We start from the raw sequence: 22277 nt of genomic DNA on the forward strand, positions 1-22277 counted from the left end.
TTGGAAAGATAGAGTTACAGAGAGGTAGAGCCAGAGAGAGAAAGCAATCTGCCATCATCTCATTTACTCCCCAAATGTATGCAATGGCCAGAGCTTAGCCAATCCAATGTCAGGATCCAGGAGCTTCTTCCGGGTCTCCCAAGTGGATGCAGGGGCCCAACGACTTGGGCCATCCTCAGCTGCTTTCCCAGGCATATTAACAGGAACTGGATTGGAAGTAGAGCAGCCAGAACTTGAACTGGTGCCCTTATGGGATGCCGGTGCTCCAGGCTGGGGCTTTAACCTGCTGTGCCACGGAGCCTCCCCCTCCCTTTTTTTTAGTATTCATTTATTTACTTGAGATGTAGAATTATAGTCAGAGGGAGAGATGGAGAGAAAGGTCTGCTATCTGCTGGTTCACCCCAAAATGGCTGCAATGGCTGGCACTGGGCCAATCCACAGCCAGGTGCTGGGAGCTTCTTCTGGGTCTCCCATGCAGGTGCTGAGGCCCAAGCACTTGGGCCATTTTCTACTGCTTTCCCAGGCCATAGGAGAGAGCTGGATTGGAATAAGACAGCCAGGACATGAACTGGTGACCATTTGGAATTTTGGGGCCACTGGCAGAGGCTTAGCCCCCTAACCACAGCCCCGGCCCTGGATTTCTGATACATTTAATTTCATTTTTCCATGAACTTTATGATATACCCTTGTATAACACTGTCTTGCTAGCAGCCTCACTCTAGAGATTATCCACACCAGCTTTGAGTAATGCCCATGTTAGAGAAGCCCACTTATGAACAGGTGATCTCTAAAAGGTAAGAGTGACCTTTAGTTGAGAGCCAGTAAGAAGCCAAAGTTCTCAGTCCTATAGCTAAATGGAAATGAATTCTTCCAATAACCTGGATTGGATTGTAAGTAGATATTTTCCCTCGTCAAACCTTCAGATAAGAATCCAACCTGGCAACATGTTGGTTGCAGCCATGTAAATACCTGAGCAGAAGACTCAGTTAGTCCATGGCTGGAATGCTGAGGCCCAGAAACTGAGGTAATAAATATGGGTTTTTGTAAGTTGCTGGGTGTGGTAATTTAGTTTTCAGTGATAGAAATTTTTAAAAACATTAGTTAAATTATCTATTTGCAGTAACAGCTTTGACTGGCAAACTTATTGGGGACCTCGATGACCTTTGGTGAGCATATTGCTCATCTACAGGAAGCATAAGGAAGTACAGGAAGTTGTGAACACTGCACATGCACAGATGTCACTAGATGAGTTTTGCGCAGGGAATATAGAGCATATGTTCATCTAACAAATTGGTTAACTGAAGCCAGTAACATAGCTTTCTCCTGTACTGTAGTGCTTGTGACTTGTGTTTTGTAGTCATTTACTCTATCTTAACAGATAAATAAAGCTTTAATAAGAAGGCAAGAACTGACAAAGAAACAGAGAAAGTTATTTATTTACATATAAGTATGGGAGAGCAAGACTGATATCCCCAAGACGGATAAAACAAAAGAATGCAAATAAAACTTGTAATGCTACTCATATCAAATGTATAAACTTTAGAATCTAAATAGTATGATAAATCCAAATTTTTTTGTTTATAATTACATTCTTAGGATGTGGTATAGAAGCTAAGGGGCCGGCGCCACGGCTCACTAGGCTAATCCTCTGCCTTGCAGCGCCGGCACACCAGGTTCTAGTCCCGGTCGGGGCGCCGGATTCTGTCCCGGTTGCCCCTCTTCCAGGCCAGCTCTCTGCTGTGGCCAGGGAGTGCAGTGGAGGATGGCCCAAGTGCTTGGGCCCTGCACCCCAGGGGAGACCAGGATAAGTACCTGGCTCCTGCCATCGGATCAGCGCAGTGTGCCGGCCGCAGCGCGCCGGCTGCGGCGGCCATTGGAGGGTGAACCAACGGCAAAAGGAAGACCTTTCTCTCTGTCTCTCTCTCTCAATGTCCACTATGCCTGTCAAAAAATAAAATAAAAAAAAAAAGAAGCTAAGGGGAAAATCAATTTGAAAGAAAAAAATCTTAAAAGAAAGCAAATAATAGATTTTAAATTTTTAGCTGGTGGTTGCCATTGGGTGGTTTTTTTTGGTTTTTTTTTTTTTTTTTTTTGTAAAAAGATTTTTTTAATGTTTAAATGCCTGATTTTCAATTCCTATGAAATTTTTGTATGGGAGTCATTTCACAGTAAGAGGCTTTTATAATATTTGACCTTTTTTGGAAGAAAAACAGTTGATTACATTAAACTTAAGATTATCAGATTTGTGAGTTTTGATTTTATAGTTAATTATGTGAATTGTGTTATTTCATGTGTCATTGTAAGAAAATCAAAGATTGAAACCAGAACTCTAGATTTTCTGAAAGTCCAATCCAGAGACTGCTCCAACTTTCAGCTCTGGGAATCTCAGGCCAGTGTGGGCATCTGATGCGGAGCCCATCACTTCCTCTTTGAGTTTCTTGGGGAGGTGAGAGCATCAGTCTGAGGGAGCATCAGATAGACAGAGAGAGTGCTTTCTGGTGGAGTTGCTTGGCCAGACCAGAGCGGATTCCACTGAGCTTCACACCTGCTGTCAGTCCAGGAACTCTGAGGCAGGTCTTAACATGGGGAGTCCCCTCAGTTCTTTACTCTGCATCATCACCCAGTTTCCCTAACATTCGCCTCTGCTGACCTGAGGGTGTGACTCAAATCAAGGTCTCACTTCCCTGAGGCTTTTGAGGAGGAAGTGAGGGTGTGGCACTTTTGATTCCCTATGCCCTGGTCTTCTGTGATTGCTGATGTGAAGAACCCATTCTCTGATGTGACAAATTCAAATCCACAAGATGATGATGAGCATTCTGTGCACCCACTGTGCATGGGTGACTGATATTTTTGAGGATCGGAACAGCCTCTTGAAAATGTGGCTTGGAAAGGTTATTAAAAACATGGGAAAATGGTCTGAATAAACACATCACCAAAGAAATTATACAGATGGCAAGCAAGCATATGGAAAGGTGCTTTACATCATGTGTCATCAGATGATAATTGAAACAGTGAAATACCACTACACACCTATTAGAATGGTGAACATCTGAACCACTGGCAGCATCAAATGCTTGTGAGGATGTGGCGTAGCAGAAACTCTTCATTGCTAGTTAGATTGCAAACATGGTACAGCCATCATGGTAGACAGTTTGACATTTTCTTACAAACAAATCCATCTGTTGTACTCCTTGGTTTTTACCTAAAAGAGTTGAAAATTTATGTCCACACAGATGAAGCAACCAAGAAGTCTTTTTTTTTTTTAATTGATGTTACTCATTTGAAAGGCAGAGTTAGAGGGAGGGAGGAACAGGATGATAGAGAGATCTTCCATCTGCTGGTTCACTCCCCAAATGGCCAAGCAGCTGGGATTGTGGCAGCCTAAAGCCAGGAGCCATGAATTCTATCTGGGTCTCCCATGTGGCTGGCAGGGGCCCAAGCACTTTGGCCATCATCTGCTGTTTCCCAGGTGCATTAGCAGGGAGCTGGATGGGAAGTGGAGCAGCTGGAATTAAAACCGGTGCTCATGGAATGCCATTGCTGCACTACAACACGGGCCCCACCAAGACACCTTTCAGCAGATGAACAGATAAATAAAATCTGGTAGGTTTAGACAATGGAGTATTATTCAACACTAAGTAAATGAGCCATCATGCTACAAAAAGACATAGGAATGTGAATGCATATTACTGAAGTGAAAGAAGCCAGTTTACAAAGGATGTATGCTACATATTTCTAAGTATATGACAGTTTCAGACAAAATTATGGGGGCAGTAAAAGGATCAGTGGTTGCTGAGGGTTGAGGAGGAAGGGATGAATAGGCAGAGCACATGGGATTTTTTAGTGCAGTGAAAGGGTGCCTGATACTAAAATGAGGGATACATGTCATTGTGCATTTCTCCAAACTCATCACAGTGAGCCCTAATGTAAACTGTGGACTGGGAGATAATGGTAAATTGATGTAGGTTCATTAGTTGTAACTAATGTACAACTCTGGTGGGGGATGCTGATAGTTGGGGGAGGGAGTTGTACATGGTGTCGGGGGCCTGTGGAAACTACTGCTAGGTTTTGCTTTGGACATTAAACTGGTCTAAAAAAATTTGTGTGTGTGTGTGTGTATGACAGATAATAACTTGTGTTGCCTTCCTTGCCTTTTCCTGGTTCACATACCTTAATAAGTCAATTTGGTCAGTCAATGAGGTAGTCCCTCTGTGGGTTAGGTGTTCAGGAGCCCAGCAGCATGCTAATAGCAGCTTTTCAAAACCAGTTGGCCCTGTTTGAGTGGTGACAAGTCCCAAACACCAAGGGGCCCTTTTTGGGTGGAGTTGCCTCCCCTTGACAGCAAAATCATTAGTGACTTTGAGCTCAAAAGAGTCTTTAGGACTGCGGGGCCTCAAAGGTAGACCAGGCACAGAATAGACACTCAGTATTTCTTCATGGTAGGCCTTCAAATGCAGAAAAGAGAGGTGCGGGTAATTTGGAAAGAGCTAATAAAATTGTAGGTAAATATACTCTTCCATCAAAAAATGGTTTCTAGGTATCTACCTTAGAGAGACATATGAGGAATGTTCATTGTAGTAGCACTGTTTGCAATAGTGAAAAAAAGGTAAAAGTAGCATAAGACTGTGTAAACTATAGTTTCTTTATATAATGTGATAGGACACAGCAGTTCAGTAGGTGAACAAGATCTATGCATAATTGAGGGAAAAGTCTCCAAATCATGATGTTGAATTAAAAAAAGTTTAGAAAGATCTATTGAATATTATTCAGCTTATCTATAGTTTAAAACACAAAAAGTAATGTGACCATTTATATGTATATGTGAGGAAAAGTATGTGAGATGATAGTGTACAAAGCTCAGGGTAACAGGTATCTAGAGTGGGAATAAAGTAAAAGAAATGATTTGAAACTAGCTATACCATTTATGGTTAATGTCCTCATAATACTTTATTAAATATATAATGTTCAATATATTAAAATATAATTTTTAACTAAAAATTCATGATTTCTTAAAAATATACATGCAGTTGTAACAGTGCAAGATATCGACATCATTTGTATAATCTTGGTGGTAGATACAAAGGTCCTATATGGACTTTTGTACTTTTCAAGAAAATTAAAATATTTCATAATTCTAAAAAAGAAAGCTGGGTAGAAGAACATTCTAGAGAGGAACAGCTTGTGCAATGCCCTGAATAGGAGGGAATCGTACTGCACTTGAAGACCTCAGAAAAATGCTGGATAACTGGAGTATAGTCTATCCTGGGGCTACTGTGTTGTGAGGGAAGGCTGCAAAGGGAACCAGAATCTTGATTTTTCAGCCTATGTTAAAAGATTATGGGCTTTGTTCTGATGTTCTTTCTTTCTTTCTTTGTTAATACACCAATGTGTTTTAAGTTGCAGAATGTTGTATGAATAATGGATTGGAGTATAGAAGACAGCAAAGAAAGTGCAGAATGGATGTACAGAGATCAGCAGGATCCAGGGTTACATTGGGGTCAGCATGGCAGGGAAGTTGGTTATGAGAGAAATTTCAGAGGTAGTCAACATGTCTTAGTGATAAATCTGATGCAGAAATTTGGGGAGAAAGCATTGTTAAAGATGATTCCAAAATTCATGTACTAAGGTGCTAGATGGATATGTAGAGCTGGAGAAAAACAGGAAAGGATCAGATATGATGTAAGAGGTCAAGTGTGTACAATTTCTGTGTGATAGGCAAGTGAAAATATTGATACTTGAACATAAATGTTGGGATAGGAAAAGTGTTCTGGATAAGAAACTTAATTTAGAAGTCAACAACAAATTGGTAACATTTGCATCATGACAAAGCACCCAGAAAGAGCACGTAGAATGAGAAGGTTGGGGGCCACTGTTGTGACAAAGTGTGTTAAGCTGCCTCCTGAGATGCAGGTATGCTGTATGAGCACCAATTTAAGTGCTGGCTTCTCCACTTCTGATCCAGCTCCCTGCTAATGTGCCAGGGAAAGTAGCAAAAGATGGCCCAAGTGCTGGGCCCCTGCACTGACATGGGAAACCTAGATGGAGTTCTAGATTCCTGACTTCTGCCTGCCCAGCCCAGACTGTTGGAGCCATTTTGGGAGTGAACCAGCAGATAGAAAATATTCATTCCCTCCTTCCCTCCTTCCCTCTTTCCCTCCCCCACCTCCCTCCCTCCATCCTTCCCTCCCTCCGTGTGTGTGTGTGTGTGTGTGTGTGTGTCTCCCCCTTTCTTTACCTTTCAAATAAATGATGAATTCTAAAGAGAAGGAGAAGGGGAAGGAGGGGAGACGGAAAGAGAATGGGAGAGGAGAAGCAAAACCCTGAGGAGCTCCATGTTTAATGGTTGAGTAAGGGTGAGAGGATCTAGCAGAAGACTGAGTAGCTGGTGAGTCAGGAGAATGTGCTGTCAAAGTGAGAAAAGCTGCAATGCATTGAAGGCCACTGAAATTAAACTGCATGCATTTTGTCCCAAATTTGAAATAATGCATTTCAGTTACAGAAAGGAGCTTTTTAGAATGTGAATGCACTTGCCTTGATATTCTGTTTACTGCTATATGATTTTTAAGTATTAAGTTTTTGATATCATGAACTTAATAAAAGTTTGTGAATATATGTATGCATACACACATATATGTATACACTTCATGCAGAAATTATTGACTATTGTTAGGGCAAGCTTTATGGGAACAGATAAGCCTTAAATTGATTTTTCCATTGGGCTGAAAATTTACTGATGCATTTTCGCACATTGTATTTCTTTTTTAAATTGCTTAAAAATATATGTGACAAAATTTACCATTTAACTATTTTTAATTGTACAATTCAATACATTAAGAACAAATTATTGTGCAACCATCACCATCCATGTTCAGAATTTTCTTTGTCATCTAAAACTCAAACTTTGTACCTATTAAACTATAATCCTGCCAGCCCCACCCCACCCCCATGATCCCAGCCCCTGGCAACTGCCATTCTGCTTAGACTCTGAACTTGGCTACTCTGGGTACCTCACATAAGTGTACTCATAAAGTTTTGTTCTTATGTAACAGGCTTATTTCTCTTACATGTGTTCTCAAGGTTCATTCATGTTGTAAAACTTAATCAGAAGGTCTTTCCTTTTTAAGGCTGAGTAATATTCCATTGTATGTTTATACTACATTTTTGTTACCCATTCCATTGTTGATAAACTGTTGCTTTCACTTTGGGATCTTGTGAATGATGTTGCTATACCTGTGGATATGCAAATATCTGAACTTCTGCTTTCAGTTCTTTTGAGTATATACCAAGAAGTTGAATTACTAAATCATACTGTAATTCTATTTTTAATTTTGTAATGATCCACCATGCTGTTAACATACCAGCTTCATTGGAATCCCCATTATCAGTGCAGAAAGGTTCCAACTTCATCACATCCTTGCCAACAAAGGATTTCATTGTTTTTTGTAGTAGTCATACTGATGCGTGTGAGGTGCTATCTCATTGTGGCGCTGGTTTGTATTTCCCTAAAGATTAATAATGTTGAGCATCGTTTTATATTCTTCCTGGCCATTTGAGTAACTTCCTTGGAGAAATGTCACCATTGAAAGTACTATAGACTTCATTCTGACAAAGCCCACATACCTTTTTTTTAAGATTTATTTTTTATTTGAAAGGCAGAGTTACAGAGAGATGACTTTCATCACTGGTTTCCTTCCTGAATGACGACAATGGCCAGGGCTAGGCCAGACTGAAATCAGAAACCAGGAGTTTCTTCCAGATCACCCACATGGTTGCAGGGGCCCAAACCCTTGGGCCATCTACCTCTGCTTTCCCAGCCACATTAGCAGGGAGCTGGGTCAGAAGTGGAGCAGCTGGGAATCAAATTGACACCCATATGGATGACAGCACTGCAGGCCACGGCTTAACCTGCCATGCCACTGCGTTGGCCCCAGCTCAGACATCTTAATATGAACTTTTTGGAATATCACCAGTGTTGGTTCTTCTGTTTTATTGAGCAAATTACTTGATTTTCAAACTAATACATACTTAAAGACAGACTTAAAAACACATACTTAAAGAAGAAAAAGAGAACCAAATCATACCTTTGAAAAACAGGCCTTACTCTATTTAAAAAGTAAAATTAAAAGGAGAGGTATTTAATATTCATGGTTTGAGTTACTTCTTGTTTTAATTTTATATAAAGTAAATATTTATTTATTTATGGTGAACTCAGGAGGCTTCCATGGCCTTGGCAGTTCATAACAAGAGCTTCGGGTGATTACTGCCGTCATAAGTAAGAGTGTCAATTGTTAAATCAACAACGGGAGTCACTGTGCATCTGCTCCCCATGTGGGACCTCTGCCCTTACTGTGTTGTACTATGAGAATTAATGGTGAAACTACTACTCAAACAATACTCTATACTTTGTGTGTCTGTGTGGGTGCAGTCTGTTGAAATCTTTACTTAGTATATACTAAGCTGATCTTCTGTATATAAAGATAATTGAAAATGAATCATGATGATGAATGGGATGGGAGAGAGAGTGGGAGATGGGATGGTTGCGGTGGGAGGGAGGTTGTGGGGTAAAAGCTGCTATAATTCAAAAGTTGTACTTTGGAAATTTATATTTCTTAAATAAAAGTTGAAAAAGAAAGAGCAGTAAAACTTGTCTTCAAACTGTACTTTATACTTTGTATGTCTGTGTGGGTGCAAATAGTTGAAATCTCTACTTAAAGTTGGTTTTCTGTGTATAAAGTCAATTAAAAATGAATCTTAATGGAAAATGGAATGGGAGAGGGAGTGGGAGGTGGGATGGGAGTGGGAGTGAGAGGGCGGGAATGGGGGAAGGAAACACTATATCCCTAAAAGCTGTACATATGAAATTTGTATTCATTAAATAAAAACCTTCTAGAAAAAAATTCAACTTACTAAAAAAAAGTATATAAAGTAAATATTTATTTATTTATTTGAAAGTCAGAGCCACAGAGAGACAGACAGATCTTCCATCCACTGGTTCACTTCCCGTATGGCTGGGCCAGGCCAAAGCCAGGAGCTAGGAGCTTCATCTAGGTCTCCCACATGAGTAGCAGGGGCCCAAGCATTTGGGCCATCTTCTGCTGATTTTTCTAGGCCATTACCAGGGAGCTGGATTGGAAGTGGAATAGCCAGGACACGAACGGGCACCCATATGGGATGCCTCATTGCAGGTGGTGGCTTTACCTGCTACATCAGAATACTGGTTTAACATTATTTTGTAAGTCTACCTAAAAATGCCACTGAATCTTTCATTAAAAATGTCTGATCAACCAATAGAGAAAACTTTGGAGTTTCAGACCCGAAGAAAAGTTGTTTCTGGATAAAGATCATGTGAATTATCATTCGGTGTCACTTACACAGTGTTTTTCTTTTGTTCCTAGTTATAAAGACTAGTTGAATAAGTTTCTGTTATGTAGAGCACATTCACACCCAAGCCTACAGAACCATATGAGTTCGTCTACTTAAAATTCTTGTAGAAGCCAAGTCTCAATGAGATTAATCAGAGCTAGGCTGAGAAAGGAATCTTTATTGCACTTCATTACCAGAATCTTGTAGTGTAAAATGATGAATTTTTAAAATGGATGTCTTATTCAGCTCTCTCTGCTTGAAGGTTATGTTTAAAAAAAAAAACAGAAACAGAAATATATCTACCTGTTTTCTTTAACAGTTGTTTCGGGAAGTACGAATAATGAAGATATTGAATCATCCTAATATAGGTATGAAATTTATATCTATAACTAGTGGTTAAATATTTAATTTAGGGAATTCAGAATTACACAATTTTAAGGATGTATTATATATACAAGCGAAAGTGATAACCTGAGTGATAACCTGGGGAAATGATACTTTGAATAAAAGTAAATTATAAAGAAATTAACTGAAGACTACAATTGCTGTTTCTTACTATGTTGCTATCTTCTTGTTTTCAGTAAAATATAGAAATGATTTGGGGCTAATGTGCACAAATATGTTTTTATATCTCCTTACTAAATCTCTGTACCTACAAATCACTTGCAACAGGCATTTATAAGAAATGAATTCCAGATATTTTTATAATAGGCATCTGGATTTGATCATACTTTATAGACAAAGTATTTGAATTTTAAAGAAAATAAAGATTTAATTTCAATTTTAGTAAATTTGTTTTAATAAGTTCTGATTTTCTTTCTGTCTTTACAAATAAGATAATTGATCAGATATAAAATGGAATCATTTGATTATAAGAAGTCCCTTCTTTAAAAATTTATTTTTAATCACTTGTAACTTACACTATTATAAATATTATCTGTATTATATTTATTAACATGATTATTTGTGGTAAATAATTTTAACCATTTATGTCTAGTAAGTTAGTAGTTTAAATCAGAAACTTTTATATCATATGAATATAAAATTTTTGTTTCTAAACCAGAAATTATTTAACATTATCTAATAGCTCATTATAACATGATCTCTTTTAAGCTTTAGTTAAAATTCTATCATTCTGGTTTTAAGATTTTTTTTGTTGTCTTATTTTTAATTGCGAAAAGTAGTAATAGTTCTTTAGTCCCAGAAACTTAACTCTTTTATTCAAGAAGATGGTTTCAAGTAATGTTGTGGTAAGTTGTTTTCCTCCATAGGCAAAATAACCCTTGGAGTTTTTTTTTTTTTTTTCTTTTAATCATAATTAGTATTTTTACCCAGTCCCAAGTTTTCCACTGGCTTAGTATTACCTTAGATTTTCTTAAAGCATATCCAATCTGTGTTAACAATTATAGCATTATTTCTCTATTTTTCAGTAAAATTGTTTGAAGTTATTGAAACAGAGAAGACCCTCTATTTAGTCATGGAATACGCGAGTGGGGGTAAGGATGAGAGGGACTGGAAAGTTCTCTTTGACGAAACTTATAATTACTAACATGTAGTTTCATTATGACGTTTATTTCTTCAGTGATGTTAATGAATCTGCTTTTATTAAAATGCCTTTAAATTATACCTTATGGAAAAGTCAGTGTTTACTTTCAAGACCTTTTTGATCCTACATTATAAGTAAAGCTTTTGGTTTATTTAAAAATTATTTTGGATATTTTTTGAAACTTTAAATTTGTATTATCACCTTTTGAATGCTTTGATTTTTTTCATCTAATTATTATTATAATATAATGTGGTTGGTAGCTCTTGGCTATGAGCAGGGAATCTCAAATGCACAATATATTTAATAGTCTATAGTAAAATGTTTTTCAAGGTCACATGCTTGTTTGATTGTTCGTATATGGAAAGTTCTCATATATACATTTTGAAAATTACCCATGGAATCTTTAAATTAAACAAATATTGATGTATATAAATTATAAGACTTGGTTGACAAGGAGATAGATATATTTACAGTAGAATATAATACATATTTTGACATAATAGTGTCAAAAATAGGAATGACTTTAACATGCTGATATGTAGTAGAAAATTGTTTTTGTCCTCTACCCTTAAGTCAGAGATAAAATTTTCAGAAACATGTTTGCAATTTATAGTTCAATCATTTAATTACTTAAAAAAAAATTAAAAAGCTGAATACCGAAAGGAAAGCTCGAAGGGTACAGATAATTTGAGCAATTTTTGAAAAAGAGAAAAGGCAGCAGAAATTTGGCTTTTTGCTAAATAGAAAAAAGCTTGGTGTTATTATTGCCCTTTTAGCTAATAACATTTATCGATTTTTAATGGTGATCCAGATTTCATATAAACTAAAATAATTTTAGCTTATTTTATATCTAAATTATATATTTTATAATCTTACATTTGTAAAAAAATTTATTACAAATTATATTTAATCTTTTTTTCAGTTTTTTATTCAGGTTAAATATTTTAGTGTATATGCTTTTTGCAAAGCTTCTTTCCACCCTAAAAATATTTGAATGTAGTTTTGTTTTTCACTTAACCTGTGTCATTAATGTTTAATATTAGAAGATTTAAAATTACATTAACAAGCTACACAAATTTATATAAAATATAGGTCTGTAATAAAACTAACAGACATGCAAATACTACATAAGCTATTTCTCTTTTTTTATTCTTGAGTTAGATTTTTGTAAGAGACTGTCAGCATGGGAACTCTAAAAATTATTTTTAATCCAGTTAGACTCTTCCCTTTTAGTGAGAAGGAGCCTAGACATACTTTGATTTGAGAAATTATGGAATGCTAAGAGACTGTGGACACTCCTGTTTTTATAAAGGTCCACTGTGGCAAGGCTGTGTTAATATTGATATGTGTACTGATGTAACAGTTAGTGGTAAGTACAGTCAACTCTGTATTGATGCTAATGAAGCGGAGCAATGGCTGGAGTCATGCAGAGCCTACAGGGTCATTCCTGCTCCTGCTCCTTCAGTAGCATAGTTAGAATTACAGCAGAGAGAAGGTACTGGAATTCAGCCCAAACCAGTTGGTTCCGCACTGAATTCTGATTCCTACTGACTGGGTTTTCTTTCTTCTCTAACAAAAACCATCATGGTTCTGTGACAATAAATCTAGGATCATCTTCTTGCCCTTTTAATGCATAAATAGCAAGGTTACTCTGCAAAATAAAACACTGGATATCTTTCCTCTGGAATTTCTAGATAGAGATTGAATCGGACATGCACACAGGAAATCTGGCATGAGCAACAGCTGAGTCAGATAAATGCCTCTTTGCCAGGAGTTGATCAGTTGATTCTGGCTCTCTGATGAAGCAGAGATCTTCAGAGATTAGGAAGTCAGGGAAATGTTTTATGATTTTGAACCATGTTTAGTGCCAAGGAATGTATTAAAAGTAGGTGTCACGGACAACTCTTTGTGGGGTGATGTGTTTATTCCTTTTTTTTTCATTCATGTGAACCATGTTTGCTAAATGAGTTTGATGTACTAGGTAATATCCTAAGTACTTGGAATACGTGGGTGAGCAGAGACAAAGTCCAACCCTTAGGAAGATTACATTATATTTGCAGAAGAAAATTATACACAAGCAATGTGTGAGAAGTGAAGGACTGAGTTACATAAATGTCAAAGCAGGAATGCTCCAGGCAGAACTTAAGAGTAGATCTAAATTTTTTAACCCTTCTATATGTATTTTCTGACCTAAATTCACATATCCAGAATTAAGTTCTCTGGTAGGTTAACTGGAATTAACAACTATTAATACATATCTAGTATTAACTACTTTGATAAATAAAATAGAACATCCATTCATTTCTCTGTTATCTCATTTGATCACTTAAATATGCTTGATATAATAATATACTGTTCAACATTGTAGATGTATCAGTTTCATCTGAAATATTCATTATGTGTTTGATTTCTAATATTTTGCTTATATCCTAGGGTCTATATTGCATGTATATGTATTATATCCATATTCCTACATACAAATATATCATTTATTGAGTGCTTACTATATGCCAGTCACTGTGCTAGGCACATGCATTATTTCATTTAATCCTCACAGTAGCCATGTAAGTAGATTGTAGGTAGAAACTGAGACTTACTGAAGTTAACAAATCTTCATAATGTTTCCCAGTAGCTACTTAGGATTAAATGAGATTTAATTTATCTGATTTTAAAATCTGAATTTTTAACCACTTTACTGTACTTTATAAGAGCTCTTTAAGCTGTTTTGTAAGTTATATAAATTATAGGCTACAAATGTAAATTTTGTCCTTACATTAAAATAGTATTTTGGTTTTGATATTGTAAACAAGGACTGTCATTTTAAAACTCTTACTTACTGGAGAAAAATGATCCAATAGAAATTTTCTGTAGTTTCTAGCTACTTTTAAATTATTTCAACAAGTATTGTGCCCTGGAGATGGGGATATAAATTACCTATGGATGCAATGGTGATGTTCAGGCAGTTTTCTAGTTCATTTGAAGTAGCAGAGATACATACAAGAAAATTTACTTATGTATAATTTGTAATTAGCTACCAAAATATATTAATTGAATGGAGTGAGAGCAAGCATAATTGGGATATAGAAAAGAAAAAAAATAGAAATCAATGTGTTGGATGTAGTGAAATGAAATGTGACCCAGACTGCACAGAAGGTAGACTTGAAAAGAGCTATCCAACATGGTGTGACTTTTTAATTTTGTTTGAAAGGCCTAAATACAAAGCCAAATATAATTTTTGATTTCTAATGGTGTGGCTTCCCTTAATTGGAATAGATAATAAAGAATTGACTCTATTTTTACATAATTCTGGAAAGCAGAAGATAAGTTTTCTTGGTTGTATTTTTATGATTTTTTAAGAGTTTTGCTAAGTCATAAGCTGCTGCAGATACTCAATTCTATGTGTATTTTTTCCTTTTTTTCTATTCATGTGTTAGTTGTCAAATTACATAGACAGAAAGTTGTAGGCTGAAGGTTTCTTTAAAAACTAGGCAAAAACTTGACATTGCGTATATTGTTAACCAAAAATCTATGTATATTTTACTACTTGCTTTACCTTTTTGATTCAGGTGAAGTATTTGATTACTTAGTTGCCCATGGAAGAATGAAAGAGAAAGAGGCCCGTGCAAAATTTAGGCAGGTATGGAAAGTAGTTTCAATTTTGTTTTGCTGATATTTTTAGTGTTGTACAATAAAAGTATCAAAAACTGGACTTCAGAGTATATGGTATTTTCAAAAGAATAATTGCTGCCTTCTTATACATTTTAAGAATGGAACTCCCCCCCTCATAAAGTTAAAAACTGTCTTCTTCTTGAATTTAAATTTAAAAGAGTTGCAGATCATTATTTTAGATGGTCATAATAAAGTGATTTTTTATGAGATTTACCTTGTTATCTCTTAGAAATATAGACTAAACTGAAATAAGAAAAGAATTATTTCATCCTTTGATGCTTTATCCAATGATTATTGTCAAATATTATTAGCTCCTTGTATGCAGCATACTGTTTAAAGATATGATTCTATTATTTTATAATTAAAGGTGTTTTGGTATTAAAACTTATTTTATGGATTTAAAATATATGGTCAATTTTATTTAGCCTGATAGGAACCTGATGTGACAGCAGAATATGGTGACATACTCATATTTCCAGGTCAACTTGAATATAACTTGTTATAGAAATAATAAAATAAAGGCAATTTAAGTTCATCCAGGTTTTTTTTTTAATTTTTAGGGCTAGAATCATAAAAATAAGCACTTTATTTAAGATTTATATATTTATTTGAAAGTCAGAGATACACAGAGAGAGAGGCAGAGAGAGAGAGAAAAAAAGAGAGAGGTCTTTCATCCACTGGTTCACTCCCCAGTTGGCCGCAACAGTCGGCACTTTGCCATTCCGAAGGCAGGATCCAGGAACTTCCTCCCAGTCTCCCATGTGGGTGCAGGGACTCAGGGACTTGGGCCATCTTCTACTGCTTTCCCAGGCCATAGCAGAAAGCTGGATCAGAAATAGAGCAGCCAGGACTTGAACCGGCATCCATATGGGATGCTGCCACTGCAGGTGGTGGCTTTACCTACTACACCACAGCGCCGGCCCCTCAAATAAGCATACTGTATAAATTACTATAGAAATGGCAAATTTATGAGTTGTAAATACTTCATAAAATTTATGTTTCAACAGACAACTTAACTCTTTATCATTAAACTTTCAGTTTTTCGTTTAAAAGTGGCTCAGTACCTCTTAACTCTAATTCTGTAATTAAAGGGATTCTGTAAATCAGTAGGTTTGGAAAACACTGAATACTTACCTAAAATCTTCTGTTAAGGTATTTATATGTATGTTAACATGTCAGGCAACCAAGAAAGTACTCAATGGGATGGGAGGAAAAAAATCCTTTGGAGTAGCATTTTCAAACTGACTGTGGAGTGCGTGCGTTTGTTTTGTGAAGCCTCTGTTGTGCATATATCACAGAATTACTACTCTTTTGGACATTTATTGCCCATTTATTAGGATAGATTGCTAAAAGTATCCATATTAGAATAGCAGAAGGTAAAGACATTATGGCAATGAGGAAGGCAGTATTAAGAAACTGAATGGTATTCAGCCACTTCCTATTTAATTTTTCCCTATCCTGGGTTGGGAGTCCAAACTGGCACTTAAGTAAAGCACTATATCACTCTAAATATCACTCTTTTTTCAAAATCAGTTACAGTGGTTTTAGTTACTAGCAGAACCAGCAAGAAAATTCCAATTAGCATTAAATATTCTAATAAAAATCTTAATTTATATTTTAAAGATTATTGCTGTCACTACTTACCCATATATTTTTATTCAGCTGTGTCTACTTTTTGAAAAGTTTACTTGTTGAAGACATACCATGTCTAGAAAATTTGAGATACTCTATGCCATTAGAAAAGCTGAAAATGACTGCTATTTTAAAGAGCCTATTATCTCTGGTGGTGGAGTGGAGCAGGATGAGAGGTTAAGGTGGAGATATTTTCATATAGATTTAAATAATAACTAAAATTGTCTTGTTTTTTTAAATAAAACCTAAATTGTTTTGATATTTCGGGAGTTAAGTACCAGATGAATGCTTTTTCAAATGTAAAACAATAGAAAATTTTCATAATTATTTATTATAAATATTTAATATCTATGTATGTTCCCTCAAAACAAGAAAGGTAACTAACGTTTTTGGAAACCAGGGATACACACACATACACACAAACACATTTTTTAGTTATCTAACTAAAGGTTATGTTTATTTTTAAATTTATTTTTGAGGTACTTTTAAGTTTATTGTGGTGCCAAAAACTTTTGAAATTGATGCATTGCTTTTTTTATATAATAGGCATTTTCCAGGACCTTTGTGAAGACCTATTGTGTATGTCCTTCACCCTCCTATTAGATTTACCAAGATACTAAGGGCAGTTTAACAGCACTTTAGCAACCTTGCCCATACAGTGCTTCTGTATTCCTTAAGATTTTAGGCCTGAGAAAAAAATAGTATTGTTTCAGCCCTTCCAATATCAACCTACTACTTCAAGCGTAGTTAATTCTTGAGTCGCTGAAAAGTAATCACATAGTAACCCCAACAACTGCAGCTCACTGGAAAACACAGGACTGTCTGGTCAATGGAGGGTGATTGTAAGTCATGATTTCAAGATCCATGATAGATCACATGAAATTCCTCTGTCCTATCTATGGAGGCACATGGTATTTTTAACTGGGAAGGCCTCGCCATAGAATAATGCAGAAAAACATAGGCTTGTGAATGAGAATTCTTGCAGTTAGGCAGAGGCCAGAACTCCATTCATGGCAGAAGTTGTACCCTGCAAGACAAGTGTGGTATTACTGTAAATTACCACATTTGAATACTAACTCAGAGGTCATGAGTAAGGAGGAAATGCATGCTTAGTACAGAGCATTCTCTAATTTTCTTTCCATTCTTAAAGCCTTAAAGTACAGTAAACTTTTGATTCCATAAATGCCTATAAAACTTCGTAGAGGCCAGCACCGTGGCTCACTAGGCTAATCCTCCGCCTGCGGTGCTGGCACACCGGGTTCTAGTCCCAGTCGGGGCGCCGGATTCTGTCCCAGTTGCCCCTCTTCCAGTCCAGCTCTCTGCTGTGGCCCAGGAGTGCAGTGGAGGATGGCCCAAGTGCTTGGGCCCTGCACCCCATGGGAGACCAGGAGAAGCACCTGGCTCCTGGCTTCAGATCAGTGTGGTGCGCTGACTGCAGTGGCCATTGGAGGGTGAACCAACGGTAAAGGAAGACCTTTCTCTCTGTCTCTCTCTCTCACTGTCCACTCTGCCTTTTAAAAAAAAAAAAAAAACAACTTTATAGAGACCATTCTGCCTAATGTGAAATGCATGGACTCAGGTAGCGTTTAGAAACCAAATCCTTACCACTATCTGTAGCATGCCTTCACTGTATCATACAAATATGTAGCTTGTAAAGGGAATACCATTAGTGGAAAATTTCTAACATCTATGATTCAAAAATAGCCTGAAAGATGGAATGCCATAGTCCATAATAGTACATCCAATAAATATATAAGATAAAATATATAGTTATTTTGACTAATGGTTATAATTTAATGAATATTGGCTATTATAATTTTGAAGTATAATGCTTAAGAAAACTAATACTATAAATATTTATAGTTAGGTTCTTTTGTATTTAGGGGACTCACACTTCAAACTGATCTTACTCGTTCAGTTACCTTCTCACAAAACATTCAGTGGTTCTGCAATATTTGTTTAGTTTGAAATTCAAGGTCTTTACTAACACATCTGTCAAGATTTGATTGCCACTTTCACCATTTCCCACTTACTTTTGGGAGGAAATGTTAATGCGTTTTACCACCTTACCCCCATCCCCCATCCCCAGAAGTCCACATTCTAAAATATTGTAACATTTAAACTATTGCTGCTACTCAAAGATGGCTTAGATCAAATGCACCTACTCTAGGAGGCATTTCCACCTGAAATTTTTCTTTATTTTTTATGATTCTTTTCACTTTTTTGTACCTCTGCTTCTGCATTTTTTCTTGTATTATAGTTATTCACATACATGTTTTCTCTTCTCTATCAGATTATGAACCCCTTAAGGGCAGGTTTCATGTAGTATTCATTTTTGTGCTCTCCTAGCAACCACATTTTCTTGCACATAGCAGGTACTCGATAAACTGAATGTTGAGTCCAATGTATTTAATTGAATTATATATTACTCATGTGTTTATAATTTTATTTTTGAACTCTTTTCTATCTTTGAAACATTTTAATATACATTGGAAATGTCAGCTTCAGTTCTACTTTGATTTTTTTTTTTTTTGCATCCATATTCCTATTAGCACGGTCATACTCACATTACTTTTATTTTTTTAATTAATTAATTAATTTATTTTTGCCAGGCAGAGTTAGACAGTGAGAGAGAGAGAGAGAAAGGTCTTCCTTCCGTTGGTTCACTCCCCTAATGGCCACTATGGCTGGTGCTGCACCGATTGGAAGCCAGGAGCCGGGTACCTCCTCCTGGTCTCTCATGCAGGTGCAGGGACCCAAGCACCTGGGCCATCCTCCACTGCCCTCGCAGGCCACAGCAGAGAGCTAGACTGGAAGAGGAGCAACCGGAACTAGCACCCAGCGCCCCAACTGGGACTAGAACCCAGGGTGCCGGTGTCGTAGGTGGAGGATTAGCCAAGTGAGCCACGGCACCAGCCCACATTACTTTTAAACTTTAAAAAAATTCATCTCCATTTGTAAATGTCCAACATTTAATTTTCAAACTATGTTTATACTTAATCTATAGAATTGAATGTTCTGCTTTGCATTGAAATGGTCATACTGATACACATCAGATATAATGATGGGTACAAAATAGCCCTTAATTAGCTAGCAGACTCTTTTCATTTTTGCACTTTATGTAATAATTATCATAAAATTATCTATAATTTATTTCTCATTTATATTTTTGGCCTTTAAACTATTGAGTTCTTCCCTATTCAACCCTTGCCCCTTACAGAACCCTGTGTAATGGTTAAAAATTACAGTTGCATGCAAAATCTAGTCACAGATCAGAATACTTTGCCCAACTAAATTATTAAGAGATCTAAAATTTAATTTCATTTTTCCCTTTTGTGATAATTGGGTTTCTTTTTAAGGCTCAAAATTTTCCTGTTTAATATGTGAACAAATATAGGATGTTGATAAATACTTCATCGATAAGTTCTTAGTAAAATGGCCTCACCAAAGAAATATGTCCTGAGCACACTTTAAATAATTACTAGAACAGAATTTTGCTTTTTTTAACTTGAGCTGACTGTCTTGAAATACTAATTCACATGTGTCAAAGCTCTTATTCCAACACTGTAATAAGCCATTTGACCAAAACTATAAATTGAACACATTCAGTCTTATAAAGGGAGAAATGTTATAACCCAAACAAAATATTTACAAAATCTGACTAAGAAATTTTCTGTGTATTTTTAGTAGAATATTATTTTCCACATTTCTACATTTAGAAGCATAAGTTTGATCACTTTAATGTCTGTAGTTTTCTAAATGAAAGGAATAGTAAAATTGTTAAATATTACTTTAAAATCTCAATAATTTGTCCCAGTTTCAAGTGGGAATTAGGAGAAAGTAAAATGTTTCTGCTATAAAATAATTGTGACTTTCTTGCCAAATTTTTTATTTCAGATTGTATCTGCTGTACAGTATTGTCATCAGAAGTGCATTGTTCACCGTGATCTTAAGGTAAGCCACTGCTTTTGTAACCCAAAGTTCTTATTATCAGACATTTAATATTAGAACAGTCTTAGTGGTTGTCTGATTGTGCCAGACAATGTACAGAATAATTTTATTTACTCCTCATAGCAGCTTTATGAAAGGCCATATTTTTACTGAGCAAATGAAGAAAATATGATCAAGAAGTTTTCTAGCATCAAAGGTTAGAGGATTTGACTCATTAATTAGCTTGTTTGAACCGATAGATATGAAACTTTGTCCCCAACCTAAAAGCTTGAAATTCTATTTAATCAGAAGCAAGATCCAACTCTGTTTGATATAAGAACCAGTGTTTGTTCAATACTTAAAGGTAAAAGAAGGAAAGCTTTTAAATGTTGTTAAAAGCATTAAATGCATATAATTAGTATAAACTAGCATACTTAGAATAAAAAATTTTTAATAGTGAAAATGATTATGGCCAAATAGGTGGTTTTTTTTTCTTGGGTTTGTTTGTTAATGGAATGTTTAAGTCTCTTCCTTTTACTCAAATTTTCCAAATTTAACTTGCATTATTCCTTACCTATTTCTTCTTCTTTTCCCACTGCTGGTGTCATAGCAACACCAATTTGTGTTATATTTGAAAATCCTGTACTAAACAGTTCAAAAGACTAATCCTGTATTTTGCTCTATTTTTCTGAGCATGCAAATTTTCTACTGCTCCACGTTGTCCTTTTTTTTATGATTTATCTATTTATTTGAAAGTCAGAGCTACACAGAGAGAGAAGGAGAGGCAGAGAGAAAGAGAGAGAGGTCTTCCATCCACTCCCCAATTGGCCACAATGACTGGAGCTGTATTGATCCAAAGCCGGGAACCTCAAGCTTCCTCTGGGTATCCCTCGCTGGGTCAGGGGCTCAAGGACTTGGGCCATCTTGTACTGCTTTTCCAGGCCATAGCAGAGAGCTGGATCAGAAGTAGAGCAGTTGGAACTCGAACTGGCACTCATATGGGATGCCAGCTCTGCAGGTGGCGGCCTTACCCACTACGCCACAGCGCCAGCCCCCTCCACATTTTTCTGTTTCTTAGTTATATTCCTTGGTTATTTTAATCACTTAGACAAAGAAGAGGACTGTTTAGCCACCTCTTGTGTTTGACTCCCAGTTTATTAGCTCATTTCTTATGTGAAAAATCTGCAAAATAAATAAATAAAAATCATGTTCAACACCTTGGGTTCTCCCTCCAGTACAGTGGAGAAAGTCTTATGTGGTCCTAGGGGACCTGATACCCTGCTATAGCTCTTTTCTTCTGAAGCAGGGTAAGTGCTTTGATAACTGCCAGTTTTAGATAGACTGAGAAAAGCCCAGCTTGCTCACAGGTGGCCTCAGAAATTTACAACGACCAGGTCCTTATGTGAGAACATCAATAAAACCTAGTTTTGTCACACATTCCACATGTTATCATCTAATATAAATCTCCCAAATTTATGTGCTCTTATTATATTTATGCCACAAGTAATACCAGATATTTTATTTATTGCATATTTTTGGGTGCTATATTGTGTCTCCATTGTCTAAAACAAAATGAAGACAAATATCCTAACGTGGTATACCATAAAAAAATAAAGACAAGGAGGCATGAAGGAAGCTAGTGATAGTAGGCGTTGTGCCTGTTCTTGTGACTGTTGGAACCTCCAGTGAAATAGAAAACTCTGGTTTTCATGTTATTTTACTCTTATTTGGAACCTGATAAAGCATATCTACAAGTGACTTGTAAGTTTGTTAGTCTTTTTATCAGTTGTAACAGACTTTGAAACAAAGCATGTACAAAAGTAAGTCTTTTATTGAACAAGTTGTATTTACAAAAAGCACGTTAAAATTTTTCTTTGAGTGATTCTGTTTTAGGATTTTAGAATAGGCCGGTGCCGCGGCTCACTAGGCTAATCCTCCGCCTTGCAGCGCCGGCACACCGGGTTCTAGGCCTGGTCAGGGCGCCGGATTCTGTCCCGGTTGCTCCTATTCCAGGCCAGCTCTCTGCTGTGGCCAGGGAGTGCAGTGGAGGATGGCCCAAGTGCTTGGGCCCTGCACCCCATGGGAGACCAGGAGAAGTACCTGGCTCCTGCCATCGGATCAGCGCAGTGAGCCAGCC

At 36.5% G+C, this 22277-nt stretch overlaps 1 protein-coding gene across 5 annotated transcripts in view; it reads left to right on the forward strand.

The window, feature by feature from the left end:
- Window positions 1-22277, forward strand: part of MARK1 (microtubule affinity regulating kinase 1) — a 159077-nt gene that overhangs the window by 98094 nt on the left and 38706 nt on the right. For all 5 annotated transcript variants that reach the window (XM_008268408.3, XM_051820590.2, XM_051820589.2 and 2 more), the window contains exons 4-7: window positions 9683-9731; window positions 10794-10859; window positions 14476-14546; window positions 20108-20164. In XM_008268408.3, coding sequence (XP_008266630.1) covers window positions 9683-9731; window positions 10794-10859; window positions 14476-14546; window positions 20108-20164 — 243 coding nt within the window. The remainder of the gene's footprint in view (window positions 1-9682; window positions 9732-10793; window positions 10860-14475; window positions 14547-20107; window positions 20165-22277) is intronic.

The sequence above is a fragment of the Oryctolagus cuniculus genome, chromosome 13 (genome assembly GCF_964237555.1).
Source record: "Oryctolagus cuniculus chromosome 13, mOryCun1.1, whole genome shotgun sequence".
NCBI classification, from domain to species: domain Eukaryota; kingdom Metazoa; phylum Chordata; class Mammalia; order Lagomorpha; family Leporidae; genus Oryctolagus; species Oryctolagus cuniculus.